The sequence below is a fragment of the Ursus maritimus genome, unplaced genomic scaffold (genome assembly GCF_017311325.1).
Source record: "Ursus maritimus isolate PB19 unplaced genomic scaffold, ASM1731132v1 scaffold_14, whole genome shotgun sequence".
Taxonomy (NCBI): Eukaryota; Metazoa; Chordata; class Mammalia; order Carnivora; family Ursidae; genus Ursus; species Ursus maritimus.
The window spans coordinates 55,674,698-55,693,840 of record NW_024423786.1 but is presented as its reverse complement, the minus strand read 5'-3'; the positions used below and the strand labels follow the sequence as shown (position 1 = coordinate 55,693,840).

Here is a 19,143-nt window from a genome sequence, read left to right as displayed (position 1 = left end):
CCTGTCTCACATTGGCCGGCCTTTGGCTGTCTCATTGGCCGGCCGGTGGCTGTCACTCGTTGGCCGGCCGGTGGCTGTCACTCGGCTGGCTTGTGGCTGTCTCTCATGGGCCGGCCTGTGGCTGGCTGGCTGTCTCTCATGGGCCGGCCTGTGGCTGGCTGGCTGGCTGTCGTGGGCCGGCCTGTGGCTGTCTGTCCTGGGCCGGCCTGTGGCTTGCTGTCTGTCGTGGGCCGGCCTGTGGCTGGCTGGCTGTCTCTCATGGGCCGGCCTGTGGCTGGCTGGCTGTCGTGGGCTGGCCTGTGGCTGTCGCTCGTGGGCCGGCCTGTGGCTGGCTGTCTGTCGTGGGCCGGCCTGTGGCTGGCTGTCGTGGCCGGCCTGTGGCTGCCTGTCGGGCCGGCCTGTGGTCTCTCTCATTGGCCGGGTTGCTGCCACACATGGGAAATAACCTTCCTCCCTCCTGTGTAGGATGTAATGTAGTGTGGACTTGCGGTGTGCCTTTCTCCCCTGTTAAGTCTGCCACTGGTCGAAGGGAAGGGTTGGGTGCTTTCTCTGTGCACTCCTGACTCCATTCTAGTCCTGTCTCCTTTATTTTCAGGGTGTTGATGGTCTTCTCTGGGGGTTTACATTGTTGGCTGTTGGAATATGCTGCCGAGGTAAGCGTTGCGAGTTGGTGCTGGTGTCGGCGCTCCTCTAAACTCGCCTGGGGGTGGGGGATGGCCTGGGCCGGTGGTGGGTATTATAGGGAGGGCACATATCGCATGGAGCACTGGGTGTTATACACAACGCGATGAATCATGGAGCACCACATCGGAAACTAAGGATGAACTGTATTCACTAACATAATATAATAAAAAATTATTACTAAATAAGAAGTAAACTCGCCTGGGTAGATTGATACCGGGCGTGCATTGCTGTATTGCACGTAACTCGACGCTCATCGTTCGACCCTTCCCGGTGACGCGCGGTCTCTCCATCCCCAGCAGCATAGCTGCCTGAGAGTCCCCCTTCCTCACGTCCTCACCAGCACTGACTTGTGTGACTTTATAGCCATTCTACTGGGTTTGAAGGGGTATCTGCTTGTAGTTGGACGTCCCATTTCCTGGGGACTAAGTCTAGCATCTTTTCCTGAACTGTTGGCTGCTCGCATATCTTCTGTGGAGACGTTGTCTGCTCTGTTGTTAGCTGTGGGTTTCCTAGCTGCCCTTATCAGGACCAGGAGGTTCCCTTTGTGCCTAGTTGGTTGAGTACTTTCCTATGACAGGGTCTGGGTTTAGTCAGATGCCTCTTCTGTGCCTGTCCAGGTGGATCTGGGTTTTTGGTTTTTATTCTTGTTCATAAGGCTTACTTTACCAGTTTTGCTTGCTGAACCAGCCATTTTATTTCCTATAATGGGAAAAAGACCTGCTGCTGATTCTTGAGGGTGTCCCACCAAGGAAGGGTTGCAGCACATGGCGGTAGTAATCCCTGCTGGGTTGTCTGCTGCAGTAGGGAGAGCCAGACACCGGGTGGCCAAACCGGTCAGATACAGAGGAGAGGACTCGCCGCTCAGACAGGTAGGAACGTGTTTGCCTATAGGTCAAGATGGCAGCTGAATATAAGGGAACGAAGAAATCAGTGGGTTGGTCTCAAAGAAGCAAGGGCAGCGAGAGTCAGCAAGCATCCGGAAAGGGTCTCACGAGTACATAACATGTGCGGATTCACTAGAGGAGCTGCCATTCCCACATGTTGGGAATGGGGGCCTCAGGCAATGTAGTGGGAGGTGGGCCGGCCTGTGGCTGGCTGGCTGTCTCTCATGGGCCGGCCTGTGGCTGGCTGGCTGTCGTGGGCTGGCCTGTGGCTGTCGCTCGTGGGCCGGCCTGTGGCTGGCTGTCTGTCGTGGGCCGGCCTGTGGCTGGCTGTCGTGGGCCGGCCTGTGGCTGTCTGTCGTGGGCCGGCCTGTGGCTCTCTCTCATTGGCCGGGCTGTTGCCACACAGGGAAATAACCTTCCTCCCTCCTGTGTAGGATGTAATGTAGTGTGGACTTGCGGTGTGCCTTTCTCCCTGTTAAGTCTGCCACTGGTCGTAAGGGAAGGGTTTGGGTGCTTTCTCTGTGCACTCCTGACTCCATTCTAGTCCTGTCTCCTTTATTTTCAGGGTGTTGATGGTCTTCTGGGTGGTTTACATTGTTGGCTGTTAGGAATATGCTGCCGAGGGTACGTGCGAGTTGGTGTTGGTGTCGGCGCTCCTCTAAACTCGTCTGGGGGGTGGGGGATGGCCTGGGCCGGTGGTGGGTATTAAGGAGGGCACATATCGCATGGAGCACTGGGTGTTATACACAAACGATGAATCATGGAGCACCACATCGGAAACTAAGGATGAACTGTATGGCGACTAACATAATATAATAAAAAATTATTACTAAATAAGAAGTAAACTCGTCCTGGGTAGATTGATACTCGGCGTGCATTGCTGTATTGCACGTAACTCGACGTTCATCGTTCCGACCCTTCCCCGGTGACTGCGCGGTTCTCCATCCCCAGCAGCATAGCTGCCTGAGAGTCCCCCTTCCTCACGTCCTCACCAGCACTGACTTGTGTGACTTTATAGCCATTCTACTGGGTTTGAAGGGGTATCTGCTTGTAGTTGGACGTCCATTTCCCTGGGGACTAAGTCTAGCATCTTTTCCTGAACTGTTGGCTGCTCGCATATCTTCTGTGGAGACGTGTCTGCTCTGTTGTTAGCTGTGGGCTTTCCTAGCTGCCCCTTATCAGGACCAGGAGGTTCCCCTTTGTGCCTAGTTGGTTGAGTACTTTCCTTATGACAGGGTCTGGGTTTAGTCAGATGCCTCTTCTGTGCCTGTCCAGGTGATCGTGGGTTTTTGGTTTTTATTCTGTTCATAAGGCTTACGACTACAGTTTTGCTTGCTGAACCAGCCATTTTATTTCCTATAATGGGAAAGACCTGCTGCTGATTCCCAGAGGGTGTCCCACCAAGGAAGGGTTGCAGCACATGGCGGTAGTAATCCCTGCTGGGTTGTCTGCTGCAGTAGGGAGAGCCAGACACCGGGTGGCCAAACCGGGTCAGATACAGAGGAGAGGACTCGCCGTTCAGACAGGTAGGAACGTGTTTGCCTATAGGTCAAGATGGCAGCTGAATATAAGGGAACGAAGAAATCAGTGGGTTGGTCTCAAAGAAGCAAGGCAGCTGAGAGTCAGCAAGCATCCGGAAAGGGTCTCACAGAGTACATAACATGTGCGGATTCACTTCGCAGGAGCTGCCATTCCCACATGTTGGGAATGGGGGCCTCAGGCAATGTAGTGGGAGGGGAGAGGACGGGGCGTGCACAGGCATGCATGGTCCCATCTGTTCGCCAAGACCTTCAGTTGACTGAGGAGTACTAGGGATACACCAGCCGGAGGGCCAAAAAGAGAAAGGAGGGAGTTAAGGATCCCTCTGAAGGGCAAGAGGGGAAATCCCTCACCATTTTGGGCAAGGGCAGTCCATAGGGCTCCCCCTGGGCCTTTGGATCTTCTCGGAGCAATAACTCAGCTGGTGGTCCTCAGTTGCCTAAGGAGTACTAGAGTTGGTCCCCCAAGGGAAACTCCCACGAAATTCCTGAAGAATCCGGGGATATGATGTCACAGCAAAGTGTCCCCCATGAAGGCGACCAAATGTGGGGCGACCGGATCACAGTCCACCTAATCCGGGGAAGGGGTCACGTCTGCCTCTGCCGGGGTAGAGGGGACTACACCAGGCTCCTTGACCCTGTTGCCTCCCAAGGAGAGAGCCGCTCAAGTCAGGCGTCCACAACATCCTGACCTTCTGGTTCCAGTTCTTGGGCTGACAAGGCAATAATCATCTCTGGGCAACTCAAAGATGTGCTGTCTGATTTTTCATTCTTTACCGAACCGGAGTGCTCAGATCCGCTGTGTCTCAGTAAGAACAGCCTGTATTGGGGTGTATGTAAGTCTGTATCAGCCGTCGCCATCACCCCGTGCTTCGGGTTCCCAGCCCTTCCCGTCAGTGGGGGCATGGCAGTGGAGGTGTTGTCACTTCCCACACGGGTGTGACTCGGGTCCTAGGAGTGGAGTGCAGTTCCCTGCCTATCGCCCCCACCTCCCACACACGTGGGTGAGGAGGGAGCGTTGCTGAGTAGAATCTGTGGGATGTTTCAGGAGGCGGTGGTCTTTGCGGACGTGGCGGTGGACTTCACCCCGGAGGAGTGGGCTTTGCTGGATGGTGGTCAGAGGAGGCTCTACAGAGACGTGATGCTGGAGACCTGCAGGAACCTGGCCTCCCTGGGTAAGCATGGCTCCACCCCTTCACCAGAGTTTTAGGGAACGAATGTTTCTTACGAGTGTCCGATCTTACTGGGGCCGAGGAATGGGGATACGTTGGCGAAGAGACAGACGTGGTCCAAGCCTTCATGGAAACTACGCGGGGTCACAGACCTTTCCCGTGAAGACAAAGTTTCATGTGTTAAATTGACTCTCTCTTAGTCTTGATCCAAGTGGGAGAGTCCCTAGTTGTGTAAATGTGAATGTGGTCTCCGGTGTCAGTTTGGGGCAGGGAGCGCTGCTGAGTGGTTTTCACTTCTATGAAAGTTACACAGCGGTTACTCCATGTTGGGTTCGGTAATGTTGCTCCAATGAACCCCTCACTTAATGAGGAGGGGAGATGACAGCGTAGGAGCACCCTGAGCTCACCTGCTCCCCTGGACACTCTGAGGCAAGAACTACGTGTATTCCAACTCACTCTGAAAACGACCTGAAGACTGCTGGAACAGATCTTTGGCAGCTAGTCACAGCGAGAAGTCCTCATGGAAGAGGTTGGGTGGAGCAGAGATGTGGTTGGAAGCCAAACCCCCGTGTGCGGAGGCAGAAGTGGGTGGGGCATCACAGGTACAGAGAAGCGGGGAAACCAGTCCCCACACCAGGCACCCCTGGCCCTGGGGACCGCAGTGCAAAGACCAGGGCCCAGAACACCTGCCTTTGAAAAGCAGTGGGCCTTAAGTTTGGGAGCTGAGACACCAGCAGGGCTCGACAGGGAAGATGGAGGGCTATGGAAAACAGAGTCTTTATTCTTAAGGAGTTAGCTCACTCTTATCGGTTTGCACAAGGCCAAGCACAAAGATGCGTTTTGAAGATTTATTGCCTAATTTTAGGGCACACGGTGGAGGCCCAGGGAGCTTTCTCTAGGAACTGACATGCTGGCAGGTGTCATTTATCTTGCCCTCCTTCACCCGAGATAGCCGGATACATCTGGGAGCCAGTTCTGACATGCTTTATCTACATTGCTTATACTGGTTTCCCCCACTCAGCATTTCCCACCGACCCACCCCTTCTAACCCACCTGCCTTAGAAGGTACCCATCCAGAGTCAGTCCCATCCGGCCACCCTTGGTGGCAGCCTCACTCGGGGCCAATGTCTCCCTATTGGGGCTCCTGTCCTACTGCCCCTGTCACGCAACCCCAGTTGTGATTACCCCCTCTCCAGCATGACTTCTGTCCCAGGGAGTGAAGGAGCTAACCACACCGACCAGTGAGCCCGCACTAGCTGCAGCCGGGTGTTTCCGTCACCTGGCCCCTCAGCTAGCCGAGCTGGGGGCAACCTGCCCGCGACTGCACCCACAGCAGTCACCATCCATCATTGCAGGCGGCCATATTGAGGATCACCCCCATCCATCAGTGCATCCAGCACGGCTACAGCAGGACTTCCCAGCCAGCCATGCAGGGCATGAAGCCCCACACACCAGTGTGCATATAGCAGCCGGCTCTCAGGAGGGCGCACACAGCCCGCACCAGGGCGTGATTGTGGCGTAGGGCACCATAGGATGTCTTCTATGTAAGGCCCCTACTCTGAAGACCCTGAGATGTAGCTGGCTTATCTAATACATGCCAACACAGCGAGTGGACAGAGGAATCGGTTGCAAAGAAAGTAACGGGACAAAAGCACTGAGAGTGAGCTAAATCATATAAACATAAGTAATCTGTCAGATAAAGAGTTCAAAATAACGGTCATGTAGATACTCCCCAGACTTGAAAGAAGAGTGAATGAACATAGTGAGAACTTCAACAAGGAGATAGAAAGCATAAACAAGGGGCGCCTGGGTGGCACAGCGGTTAAGCGTCTGCCTTCGGCTCAGGGCGTGATCCCTGTGTTATGGGATCGAGCCCCACATCAGGCTCCTCCGCTGGGAGCCTGCTTCTTCCTCTCCCACTCCCCCTGCCTGTGTTCCCTCTCTCGCTGGCTGTCTCTCTCTCTGTCAAATAAATAAATAAAATCTTAAAAAAAAAAAAAAAAGAAAGCATAAACAAGAACCGACCACAGCTAGGAAATACCATAACTGACATGAAAAATACAGTAGAGGGAATCCATAGCAGACGAGAGGACGCTAAACAGCTACCCTCAGTCTGGAAGATGAGGTGGTGTGGGAAGCAGCCAAGCTGAATACCAAAATTACGATAATGGTGAGAAGGAAATAACTGAGGATAAGTTCAGGGACCTCTTTGACCACAGCAATGATAATAATTGCATTATAGGGATCTAGGGAGGAGAAGGGAGAGAAAAGAGCAGAAACTTCTTTGAAGAAAGAGCCTGACGCTGGGCTGGATCCCAGGATCCTTAGATCTCAGATCCGGGCATGGAACAGATATCCAGGTCTGGGAAGTACAGCAGGCCAAACTGGAAGGAGAAAGGGGATCCACACCAACATTTATACTAAAATGGGAAAAAGTGAAAAATAAAGAGTTTATCTTAAAGCAGCTAGAGAAACCAAACTTTAAAAACTACAAGGGAAATTCCATAAGGCTATCAGCTGATTTTTCAGGAGAAAAAGGGCAGGCCAGTGGGGAGTGGCATGAAACATTCCGAGTGCCAAAAGGAAAAAGCCTACAACCAAGGATATTCTACTCAGGAAATTCATTGCTCATTGAAAGAGATAAAAAGGTTTCCAGACAAATAATAACGAAAGCACTTCATCACCATGACACCATCTTTTAAAAAAAATCTTACTTATATGAGGAGAGAGAGAGAGAGCGTGCACACACACACAATGGGCGGGAGCGGCGAGGGGGGGGAGAATCGAAGCGGACTCTGCCCCAAGCACGGAGCCCGAGGTGGGGCTCGATCTCAAGACCCTGAGATCATGACTTGAACCAAAATCAAGGGTTCGGTGCCCGAATCACTGTGCCACCCAGGTGTCCTGCCATTAAATCAGCCTTACAAGAAATCATGAAGTACCTCTTTTAAGTGGAAAAGAAAAGGTGGTAACTAAAAGCATGAAAATTATGAAAGGAGATATAAATTTGGTGGTAGTAGGAAATATAAAGTTAGTGGATAAACCACTTAGAAAGCGGTTACGAAGGTTAAAACACAAAGGTAGTAAAATCCTTAGTATCTTGAGGTTAATCCATGGATACAGAGAAACAGATGTGAAATATGGGGTGACTGGCTGGCTTAGTCAGTAGAGCATGGGCCGCTTGATCTCAGGGTCATGAGTTTGAGCCCCGTGTTGGGCTTACATATTACTTAAAAACAAAACAAAGAAAAAAACCGCTATGGGGGCACCTGGGTGGCTAAGTCAGTTAAGCATCTGCCTTTGGCTCAGGTCATGATCTTAGGGTCCTCGGATCCAGCCCTGCGTCAGGCTCTCTGCTCAGAGGGGAATCTGCTTATCCTTCTCCCTATGCCCCTTATCCAGCTCCTGCTCTCTCGCTCGCTCTGTCTCTCTCAAGTAAGTAAATCTTAAGAAAAAAAGCATTTAACAGACTAGCATGAAAAACGTGCTCCTCAATAATTACTTTCAATGTAGGTGGAGTAAATGCTCCAATCAAAAGACATATATTGACTGAATGATTAAAAAAAAAGAACCCATCTATATTCTGCCTCAAAGGGAGACACAAAACAGACTGAAAGTCAAGTGGATTAAAACAGATCTCCCATCCAAACAGAAGTGGGGAAAAAAGCAGAGACTGAAATCTTACATGAGTTACAGTAGATGTCGCAGCAAAGAATGTAACTGGAGGGGCGCCTGGGTGGCACAGCGGTTAAGCGTCTGCCTTCGGCTGAGGGCGTGATCCCGGCGTTACGGGATTGAGCCCCACATCAGGCTCTTCTGCTATGAGCCTGCTTCTTCCTCTCCCACTCCCCCTGCTTGTGTTCCCTTTCTCACTGGCTGTCTCTGTCTCTGTCGAATAAATAAATAAAATCTTTAAAAAAAAAAAAAATGTAGCTGGAGACAGAGACTGCCATGACATGTGGACAAACACATCAGTCAGACAGGAGCAGTGTAACGATGGGATAGATCTGTGCACCCAGCAGGGAACGCCTGAGTATATATAGCAAATATTAAGAGAAATAAAGGCAGAAAATGACAGTAGTAAATAATTGTAGGAGGATTTAACGCTCCACTAATGTGCCTGCATATTTCAGATTTACTGAAAATCAATAAAGAGGGGATTTCAATGACACATTACACCAGGTGGACATAATGAACATTCCATCCCAAATGGCAGAATACACATTCTTTTCAAGTGCACGTGGAGCATTCTCCAGGATAGTTCAGACATTAGACCACAAAGGAAGTCTCAGTAAGTTTACAAAGACTGTAATCTTCAGAGGCATGTTTTCTGTGCACAGCAATATGAAATTACAAGTAAATAGTAAGAAAAAGAAGAAGCTCAAACATGCTGAGGCTAAGCAGCTTGCTACTAAAAACCAGTGGGTCAACAAAGAAGTCAAAGAGGAGTCACAAAATACTTGGAGCCAAATAAAAATGAATGCATGGTGGAACATTTTTGGCCCGTGCATCACAAGCAGTGGGAAAAGGGAAGTGTATAGTGATACAGGCCTGCCTCAGAAAACAAGAAAAATCTCAAAACAATTGAACCTTATGCCTAGAGTAACTAGCAAAAGAAAAACAAAGAAAGCCCAAATTTATAAGGAAGGAAATAATAAAGAGTGGAACAGAAAGAAATGGAGGTTAAAAAAATAGAAAAAGATCAGGGGCGCCTGGGTGGCTCAGACGTTAAGCATCTGCCTTCAGCTCAGGGCCTGATCTGGGATGGAGTCTCGCATGGGGCTCTCTGCTCAGCGGGAAGCCTGCTTCTCCCTCTCCCGCTCCCCCTGCTGGTGTTCCCTCTCTCGCTGTGTCTCTCTGTGTCCGATAAATAAATAAAATCTTAAAAAAAAAAAAAAATCAAAAAAAAAAAAAAAGAAGAGAATATTGTCGGGGCGCCTGGGTGGCACAGCGGTTAAGCGTCTGCCTTCGGCTCAGGGCGTGATCCCGGCGTTCTGGGATCGAGCCCCACATCAGGCTCCTCTGCTGGGAGCCTGCTTCTTCCTCTCCCACTCCCCCTGCTTGTGTTCCCTCTCTCGTTGGCTGTCTCTCTCTCTGTCAAATAAATAAATAAAATCTTAAAAAAAAAAAAAAATCAAAAAAAAAAAAAAAGAAGAGAATATTGTCGGGGCGCCTGGGTGGCACAGCGGTTAAGCGTCTGCCTTCGGCTCAGGGCGTGATCCCGGCGTTCTGGGATCGAGCCCCACATCAGGCTCTTCTGCTGTGAGCCTGCTTCTTCCTCTCCCACTCCCCCTGCTTGGGTTCCCTCTCTCGCTGGCTGTCTCTCTCTCTGTCAAATAAATAAATAAAATCTTTAAAAAAAAAAAAAATCAAAAAAAAAAAAAAAGAAGAGAATATTGTCGGGGCGCCTGGGTGGCACAGCGGTTAAGCGTCTGCCTTCGGCTCAGGGCGTGATCCCGGCGTTCTGGGATCGAGCCCCACATCAGGCTCTTCTGCTGTGAGCCTGCTTCTTCCTCTCCCACTCCCCCTGCTTGGGTTCCCTCTCTCGCTGGCTGTCTCTCTCTCTGTCAAATAAATAAATAAAATCTTTAAAAAAAAAAAAAATCAAAAAAAAAAAAAAAGAAGAGAATATTGTCGGGGCGCCTGGGTGGCACAGCGGTTAAGCGTCTGCCTTCGGCTCAGGGCGTGATCCCGGCGTTCTGGGATCGAGCCCCACATCAGGCTCTTCTGCTGTGAGCCTGCTTCTTCCTCTCCCACTCCCCCTGCTTGGGTTCCCTCTCTCGCTGGCTGTCTCTCTCTCTGTCAAATAAATAAATAAAATCTTTAAAAAAAAAAAAAATCAAAAAAAAAAAAAAAGAAGAGAATATTGTCGGGGCGCCTGGGTGGCACAGCGGTTAAGCATCTGCCTTCGGCTCAGGGCGTGATCCCGGCGTTATGGGATCGAGCCCCACATCAGGCTCTTCTGCTGTGAGCCTGCTTCTTCCTCTCCCACTCCCCCTGCTTGGGTTCCCTCTCTCGCTGGCTGTCTCTATCTCTGTCGAATAAATAAATAAAATCTTTAAAAAAAAAAAAAAAAGAAGAGAATATTGTCCATATTTTCAAATGATATCAATGTAAACATAGAAAATCCTTAAGACTTCACCAAATACTACTAGAACTAACATGAATTTAGAAATGTTGCAGGATACAAATTTAATATACCCAAATCTGTTGCCTTTGTATAACTCATAAAAAAACAGCAGAGAGAAATTAAGAAAACAATCCTATGTTCAATTTCTTCAAAAATTATAAAATACAGTAAATAAATGTAACCGAGGAAAGTGAAAGACCTGTACTCTGAAATCTATAAGACATGTAATAAAGAAAGCACTCTACATGTTCAGTGATATCCCCATCAACATACTAATAGTATTTTTGAAAGGATTAGAGCAACAGATTTAAAAATTCGTATGGAAACAGTAGAGATTCCAAATATACCAAAGCAATGTGAAAAAAGTAAGAGCCCATCCTCCAGATTGCTGGTTACCCTTCAAATCCTCCCTCATGCTGCACTGTTCTCCAGGGGCTGGGCAGCAGCCGCACGCACATCCGACCTCCCAGGGGCAGGTAGGCCAGGCAGGCCAGGCTTCACAGGGGGCTCTGTGCCTTCAGAACAGTCCACCAAGCCTCGGTTGGACCAGGTTCCGGAGAAGGGAATGTATTTGCACATGTCCATTAGAAACGTGACTCAGTTTTGTTCGAGAAGGGTGATTTTGTCATTTACCTGGCTTCCAAGTTGGACCGTTCATCCATCTTCACCCATGTGGCAAGCCTTTCTGTATTCCTCTTACAGAGGTAGGGTGCGGATGTGTGTGTCTTGCCCAGTTCCTTTCTGCTTTCCTTTCTGATAATACTGATCTCCACATTAGTCTCCATCGCTTTTGACGTATTTCTGAGTAAACGGGCTGCCCTTCATACGCTTTTCCTCTTACTGCCAAAGTCCCAAATCACTAGGATCCTCAGAATTTTTCTTTGGTCGCTTATCTGTTCTTCCTGATGAACCTCATTTCCACTTTGGGATCAGTATATGAATAGAAGTCAACATAGGATCCATTTTTGTACCTTCAAACATCAGATCGTTCCCAAGAAATTAAACTACGCTACCAATTTTTGCAGTTTGTCCCAGTCAGGATAAAAGGAGCGCACCAAGGCCTCAGTGGAGTGTTTTGCAGAATGAGCTACCCAGTGAAGAGAAAACAGGCCTATTTGCAAGAAATGATTCGTGTTCTGTTTTTGGAGAAAATGGGAAATTTCATAGCAGCGGAGATCAGACCCAGACCCAGGAAGGGCATTTGAGGTGAGTGACACTCCCGCAGGAGAAGGACGGGTCTGGGCAGATTGTGAGACTAACTTGAAATCAAAGGATAGCTGAAAGCACGCCTCAGTAAATGTATAATGATAATTTTCACAAGGTGAAGTTTTCAATGAGCACATTCTAGATATTGATCCTCTGAAAACTAATTCAGTTGGAAACAGTGGTGAGAAGAACTATATCTGAGAAACCCAGAGTGTTATGACTATATTTGAGTCCTCAGCCAGTGCATTAAGCTTGTTTCACGTTGTTACCGTGGAGACAGTGCCACAAACATGCCCATTCTTTGGAAATGGCCATTATGTAGTCAAATAATGACTAATAAGTATCAGTAGGTCATTAGTAAGGAGTTGGGTTATAATCATTATTCCCTAACAGTGTGCCTTCCTGTTTTGACCAGAAGTCATTGGGCGGAGCATGTGTGGGAGAGCAATGAAGGTAATCAGTGCAGAGAAACCGTAAACCAGACTACAGGTCTTACTGTGCTTGAGGATTGTCCTGCTGGAGAGAAATCCTGGGAAGCCTTCAGAGATGGTTCTTTCCCTGAGAATCCAGGAACATCTCAGCAGTGGTGTCACAAACCTAGTCCCTGTGCGGAATGTGGGCCGGCCTGCAGCTGTGTCTCGAGCCACAGCCCTCATGTTGACATAGACCTTGTCGGAAAACCCTACGAACACCAGGACACTGGGAGAGCGTCAAAGACAGACTTGAAGAGTTTCGGTAGTAAAAAACCTTTAGAGTGCAGGAAATGTGGGAAAGCTTTCAGTCGCACCTCATCCTTTCAGGGTCATGTGCGGGGTCACTGTGGACAGAGTGTCCATGAGTGTGACGTGTGTGGGAAAGCCTTTCCCTATAATTCCAATCTTACACGTCATGTGAGAACTCACAGTGGGGAGAGACCATATAAATGTAGGGAGTGTGGGAAAGTCTTTGGGTCTACTTCAAGCCTGCAAAGACATGTGAGGACACACAATGGGGAGAGACCCTATAAATGTCAGCACTGTGGGAAAGCCTTCATTCGTCAATACACCCTTGCAATACATACTGTGAGAAGGCACACACAGGGTGGACACTTGGAATGTAAGGAGTGTGGTGAAACTTTCAGAAAGCATCGACCTTTTGAACGTCACATGGCCACACACAATGTCCTGAAGCCCTATGAATGTAAGGAGTGTGGCAGAGCCTTCAGGTTTCAGAGAGGCCTACAAGACCATATGAGGACACACACTGGGGAAAGACCCTTTAAATGTCAGCAGTGTGGGAAGTCCTTTAAGTCTTCTGCAAACCTGCGAGCACATGTGAGGACACACAGTGCAGAACGACGGTGTAAATGTCAGCAGTGTGGGAAAGCCTTCACCTCTACTGGAAACCTACAAGCCCATATGAGGACGCATGGTGGAGAAAGACCCTGTGAGTGTCAGCAGTGTGGGAAAGCCTTTACCTGTACTGCATCCTTGCGAGTACATATGAAGACACACGCTAGAAGGAGACCGTATGAATGTCAGCACTGTGGCAAAGCCTTCAGCAGTCCATCACACCTGGAAGAACACATGCGGACACACACTGGCGAGAGACCTTTTAAGTGTATGGAGTGTGGGAAAGCTTTCAGTCGTTCTCAGTGTTTTCAAGATCATTTGAAAACGCACATCACAAGTCAACCCTATGAATGTAAGGAGTGTGGGAGAGCGTACAAGTTTTCCTCATCCCTTCGAGTGCATATGAAGAAACACGCCGGGGAGAGACCTTCACTAGTCGCCGCTCCCTTCAAGAACACGTGAGAAATCGCAGTGGACAGTATCCCTTGAACCTAAGGCTCTGGTAAGACCTTCCAGTGTCCCTTATGCCTGCAGGTACGTGTGATGACACGGGGCAGAACCGTGTGAATCTCCACACTGTGGGAAAGCGTTCAGTTGTCCCTCTTTCTTTGAGGACGTGTGTGAAAGCACCGTGATGTGAAACCCTGTGAGCTTAAGAATCGTGGAAATGCCTTCAGGTGTCTCATCCATCTGCGAGCACAGACACAATGTGGGAAAGCACTTAATACTCCCTAAAATCGTTTTTAAAATACAAGCCAGTACCTGGAGACAAACCTGAATGGACACAATTTTGGTAAATATTCCAGTATCAGCTTTATGTATTTTGTTCATGAAAATGTCAATGGGCAGAAATTGTTTCATTGTTACAAACTTGGTTTTGTTTTTGCAAGTGCCTCTTCCTTAATAGAGGCGGGAAGTGTCCTAATTCCCAGTTCATGTCACCGTTATGAACACTAATGGTGGTAAGTGCCCTCCTTTGTCCTCTACATCTGTACAGCATACACTTTGTCATCTCAGACTTGAAGTAATCACGTGGTTACGTAAAACATACCTCTTTTCCGTTACAATGTCTCTTGGACTCAGGTCGATAAGAATGTGTCTGTGGGAGGGGTCTGTTGTCTGTCGTGAATACTGGAATTTCCTGACTCTGTATCCCCTCCACATTTCAGTCTTCATATTGAAACACACGTTTTCACGTAAGTCTTATCTTTTTATTGGATGAATAGTTGTTAAATTTCTGATGTTGGTTTATCTTTTGAGAGTCATTTTTTGGTGTCTGTGGTTGGTTTTGTTCTAAATGTGACTTGGAAGAACGTGCCTTTTGACCATGACTCAAGATTGCTTATTTTTTTCGTGATCAGTGATCGTGGTGGAAATATCCATGAGGTCCTTTCTGCTGGCCCCCGAAGGTCAAGTCTGGTGTGCACAGTGCCATTAATAGGAGACGGAACTCCTGCCAAAATACAGTATATGGTAAATTTTGGACATAGGAGCCTTTTCAGTTTTATCCACATTGGATGTAACTACATTTCATGGTTTCCATAATATTGCATAGTCCCGAGGTACCCCAAAGGCATACCAATTGGACCAAATGTTTGTGGTTTTACCCTTGGCAAAAGTAGGGTGTGTAACTCATCCTATTGGGTTGGACGTCAAACAGAAAAGTGTTGGTGTCTCAGTACCTTCAAAAGAGTTTGCAGGTGCTTGATGACTCAGTCAGTGGGTTGTGCAACTCTTGGTCTTGGTCTTGGGGGTTTGATCCCCACATTCTGTTTAGAGCTAATGTAAAATAAATAGTCATAAAATCTTAAAGAAAAAGAATTTGCAGTGGCACACCCAAGATAATATTTATCAGTTTTATCCTTTTAAAAATACCCACCAGTAAACTATGAAAAATCTTTCTTCCTTAGAAGAATGATGTAAAATGCCACAGGGACTCAAAACATGACGCGTCAGCATTAAAAAGTCATGAGGGGTTTTGTCTGGATCCCAGTATGGTCTCATTCCAAGATCAGATGCCCTAAGTATTTATCTTGAGTCCACGCAAACTCTAATTTTTTGAGACTTTATGTCCCTTTAAGGCCAAAAGTTTTAATAAGTAGATGACGCCTCCCATTGAAGGGAGGCCGAGAATGAAATTATCTCCATAGTTTGAAAAAGTAGAGATGCAGAAAACTCTGCCACCCAGAGCTGCCATAGGGGTTTGTCACAAGTACAGAAGACTCTGTGGGTCCCTGGGGCATGACTGTCCATGGGTATTATCCAAGTGAAAGGAAGAACTGGCTACACTTACCAGCTGGAATACTAACAGAGCACTCCGTGGATGAATTACAGTGGAAAGTTGGCGCTAGTGGCAGCGGATGTCAGTAGCCTGTGGGGTTTGGAACAACAGAGTGCGGAGGGATGGAAATGTTGCTTATTGCTGCGCGGTCCTGGACAGACTTCCGTTGTCAGCCGTTGGGCTTTCTCACCAGGAAAACGGGGGTGTTACAGGGCATAGTGCAGGGGATCATGAGATGCTGAGGCTTTTAATCTTCTCTCATGGCTTTGATGCCCTGAGGGCTTCTTTATGTATGGAGTATTGTCTCATTCTGCCAAGAGGTTTTGAAAACTACGGTTTTATCTTGATGGGAGGTACGCTGTGGATTCTGCCGATACCAGCTGGACGTGCTGCCCGTGAAGAACAAGGTCGCTGACCCAGTGGGAGTAAGTGAGCGGTGTCCCCGGTCTCTGCTGTGGTGCCGTCAGAGACAGCATGGAAAAGAGGCCGTGGGGTCGTTTCCTTCTCCTGGTTGGCTGTTTTGGTTACTGCTGCCAAATTCTGCAATTCTTTGCCCGTTTGGGGGGAACCAGATTCTGCCATGTTACTTTCCTAAGAAACGTCAGGTGCACACATGAATAGAGGAGAAGTAACTAAGGAGAAGGTATCTCTCCAAGGGCCTAGACAAAGGGCATAGGCTGAGAGACAGGAAGCTGTGGAGACTTTGAAGAGGCCCCCGCCGTTGGAGCTGTTCTGGTCCTTGTAGGCAGGGGCTGCTTCCCATCAGGGAGTTGGCCACCAGGAGTGTAGTTCCGTCAACAAGGACGGAGACGCGTTCCCAGTGTGGAGGTGGTTCCACAGGCTGATTGAGAGGGAGGACTGGGGTGCTCGCTTCGGCAGCACATATACTAAAAAAGAGGGAGGACTGGGACGAGCCCCTATAGTTCCTCAGAGCCCTGTCTCTGGGAAGGAGGAGAATGTTGGAACGTGCGGCCGAGGGGATGCAGGGGCCTAGAGCGCTTGTGTTTGCAACAAGCTTTCTTCGATATCCTGGCTCTTTGTAATAATAGCAGAAAGTGCAGGTTTGTAAAACTTTGTTTCATATGCTGTAACTGAAAATGGAGAATTTCTTTAAAGGCAGTTTGGAGTCAGCGTTATCATGAAAATGCCCATCAGGTTTTTGAGTGCAAAAATTTGAATTCTGTTCCACTCAGCAGGCTGAAAGGAAGATAGTATAATTGCTCAGTAGTATTTCCAGGGAGTTTACGGCAATCCTGCATAAACGTGCTGCTCCCCTAATACTTAAGATGTTCCTATCAGGCCAGATTCATCCAGTGTTTGGCCTGGCCCTCACCAAGAAGCATGTGAGCTAATTGTTAAATATCTGAGAAACCAGACTGATAAGCTTGAATAACTACCAGATTCTTCGGCACACCTGTGGGGACCCTCAGTCACGTTGGATAATGCGAACTCTGACTCACAGTTTAGTCTTTTTAGGAGAAGGCAGGAAATTGAGGTTTATTTGGATCCCCAAGTCAGCCTGTGGAAGGATTCGGGAGAGAATCAGGAAAAGGAACCTTCAAGAAGGAGGGCAGGGGTACACAGGAGGTGGGGATGGGGCAGAGGGAGGAGAGGAAGAAGGCCCTGGAGGCCTGGTCTGCACACCAGGTGGCTGCCACCTGTTGGAGACAAAGAAGATGGGGAAGGGAGACAGAGGATCAGAAGTCACTTTGACACCTTTCAGTGGTTTGCCTCTTAATTTAGAAGTAGTATTTCCAGAGAAGCAGCATCAGATCCTGATAGTGTTTGGAAGCTTCAAAATACCCATTGAAATAAGCATCCTATCTGAGTTTGACAATTGTAGAGCCATGGCTGTCCAATTTAGTTTTGATAAGATTCAGTTTGGGGAGACCAAAAATTCCCCATAAGGACCATTGACGCTAAGTCCTGGTCAAGTTAGTCCATGTAGTTAGAAATATGTGAGGAGAGACCCAGCCTTTTTTTTTTTTTTTTAAAGATTTTATTTATTTATTTATTTGACAGAGACAGCCAGCGAGAGAGGGAACACAAGCAGGGGGAGTGGGAGAGGAAGAAGCAGGCTCCCAGCAGAGGAGCCTGATGTGGGGCTCGATCCCAGAACGCCGGGATCACGCCCTGAGCTGAAGGCAGACGCTTAACCGCGGTGCCACCCAGGCGCCCCAGGAGAGACCTAGCTTTTAAACAACTACAGAGGGCACCGCAGAATGGGGACCGGGTTCGGGGGCGGGGGGAAGCCCTCAAAGCATTTCAATGTCTGAGATCCCATTTCTAAGCTTTGTCTTTAGAACAAAAAGAGCAATTCTTAAAAACCACTCTATACAGAAACAAAAGGAGTTGGTCCAAAGGCCAGCACAATTGCAGGTAGGAATGAAATGCGGCCTGGAGGCTCGTGGTCAAGAACGAATTTGGAATTGTCTTTGGTGCAAAGAGGGTAGTTTTATCAAAGCACAGGGACACGACCCGGGCAGAAAGAGCTGCTCTGGAGTTGTGAGGAGTGGCTGCTTACGTATTTTCAAGTTGAGAGGCACTTAGAGATAGCATAAGTCTCTAGGGAATTTGGTATCAAAGTTTCAAGGACTTTGGGCCAGCTGTTATTAGAAAAGGTCATTTATTACTGTCTAGTAAAACGTTAGTCCTGAGACCCTTCAGGTGTATATCAGTGGATATCAAGATACCACAGGTTAGAGCCGCACAGCCATTGGGCCCTCTTGGGAGCCAGCCATGTAATTCTGGGCCTGCTTGTCCAGTCAGTAGCAAACCCATCAGTGGCCTGGAGAACAATAATTTGTGAACATACTTCTGATGATAGCCATCGTAACTGCTGTGTGCCGTTTGTTCACATGTTGTAACTATGGTTTCTTTTTTCCCCAGCCTACAATTGCCTTCTGGCTTAACTTTCCCATTGTGGTGCTAAGCCATAACTCTTCATCCCGGATTTGATATATTCCATCAAGTGTATACCTGGGTTTGGTTCAGGTGGCTGCTGTATGCTTGGCTGAAGCCTCTACTTGCAGTTTTATATCACTAGAGGCAATGCCTGGGACAAATACGGCTAAGGGGTAAAACCATCGAGAAGCCCTCTTTGTTTGAGGTCTAGCCTAACCAATATCCTAATTACGAGGAATCACTGGGAAGTGGGAGAAGACTTGTTGCAGACATGGGGCATCCCCAAGTGCATCATCCAATCCAATCATAAGTATAATGAGGCCACCCATTAGCTCCATCAGACTGTAGCTAGCCACGTGGAGTGGAGTACACTCTGGCTTAAGGAGTGATTTTGCCCTTCCAGCCACAGAATTGGTCAAGGATTCCTTGAGTCATACAATTGTTGGGGGGTTCGTTCCACTTTCCAGCTGTTCAGACAGTCATATGTCCCTCGGGTACTGTTACGATCCTCCCAGAATAACAAGAAGATTGTCTGTTCATGAGCTGTTGTGGATATTTTTCTTAACTTCACCTCAAGTTGACTAGCTTAGGCAAACAACAAACATTCGGAGACAATCAGAAGTAGAATTTAACATCTGTAAAGGTGTGTTACTGAAACACGATTTTTCTTTACTCTCTAAAATCAGCCGCATTTCCTGGGTGATTATTGGCCAAATCAAGACTAACTCATTTGCAATACAAGTCCAGTTTTAACAAATTTGGCCTGATTATTTACATAAGTTCAGTAAGAATGGTGATTGGCCATATAAATCTTTTAAAATTGCTTCACTGGAACTTTTTATATGGAATCTAGATTGAACTTTTAGTATCCTCTCTAGGACAGAAGCCAAGCCACGTATCTGCCATCAGACATGCCTGTAATACCTGTAGATTTGTGTGAATTCCTCTTCTCAGGGTCCCCAGAACATTTCTGAGGTTCCTGCACCTGCCAGGAGGTGACATTCTTTACTCAC

The 19,143-nt window shown here is 48.1% G+C and overlaps 1 protein-coding gene across 6 annotated transcripts in view; it reads left to right on the top strand.

Annotated features, from left to right (window-relative positions):
• LOC103681662 (zinc finger protein 77-like) overlaps positions 1–14,196 on the top strand; it is a 74,062-nt gene extending 59,866 nt beyond the window's left edge. For 4 of the 6 annotated variants that reach the window (XM_040629653.1, XM_040629650.1, XM_040629652.1 and 1 more), the window contains exons 2-4: positions 4,155–4,281; positions 11,434–11,614; positions 12,030–14,196. In XM_040629653.1, the coding sequence (XP_040485587.1) occupies positions 4,248–4,281; positions 11,434–11,614; positions 12,030–13,407 (1,593 nt within the window). In that variant the 5' untranslated portion in view covers positions 4,155–4,247 and the 3' untranslated portion in view covers positions 13,408–14,196. Of the gene's footprint in view, positions 1–3,337; positions 4,282–11,433; positions 11,615–12,029 lie in introns of those variants that run through there. The other 2 variants (XM_008711238.2, XM_008711237.2) reach the window with 2 other exon arrangements.
• Positions 14,197–19,143: the final 4,947 nt, after the last annotated feature.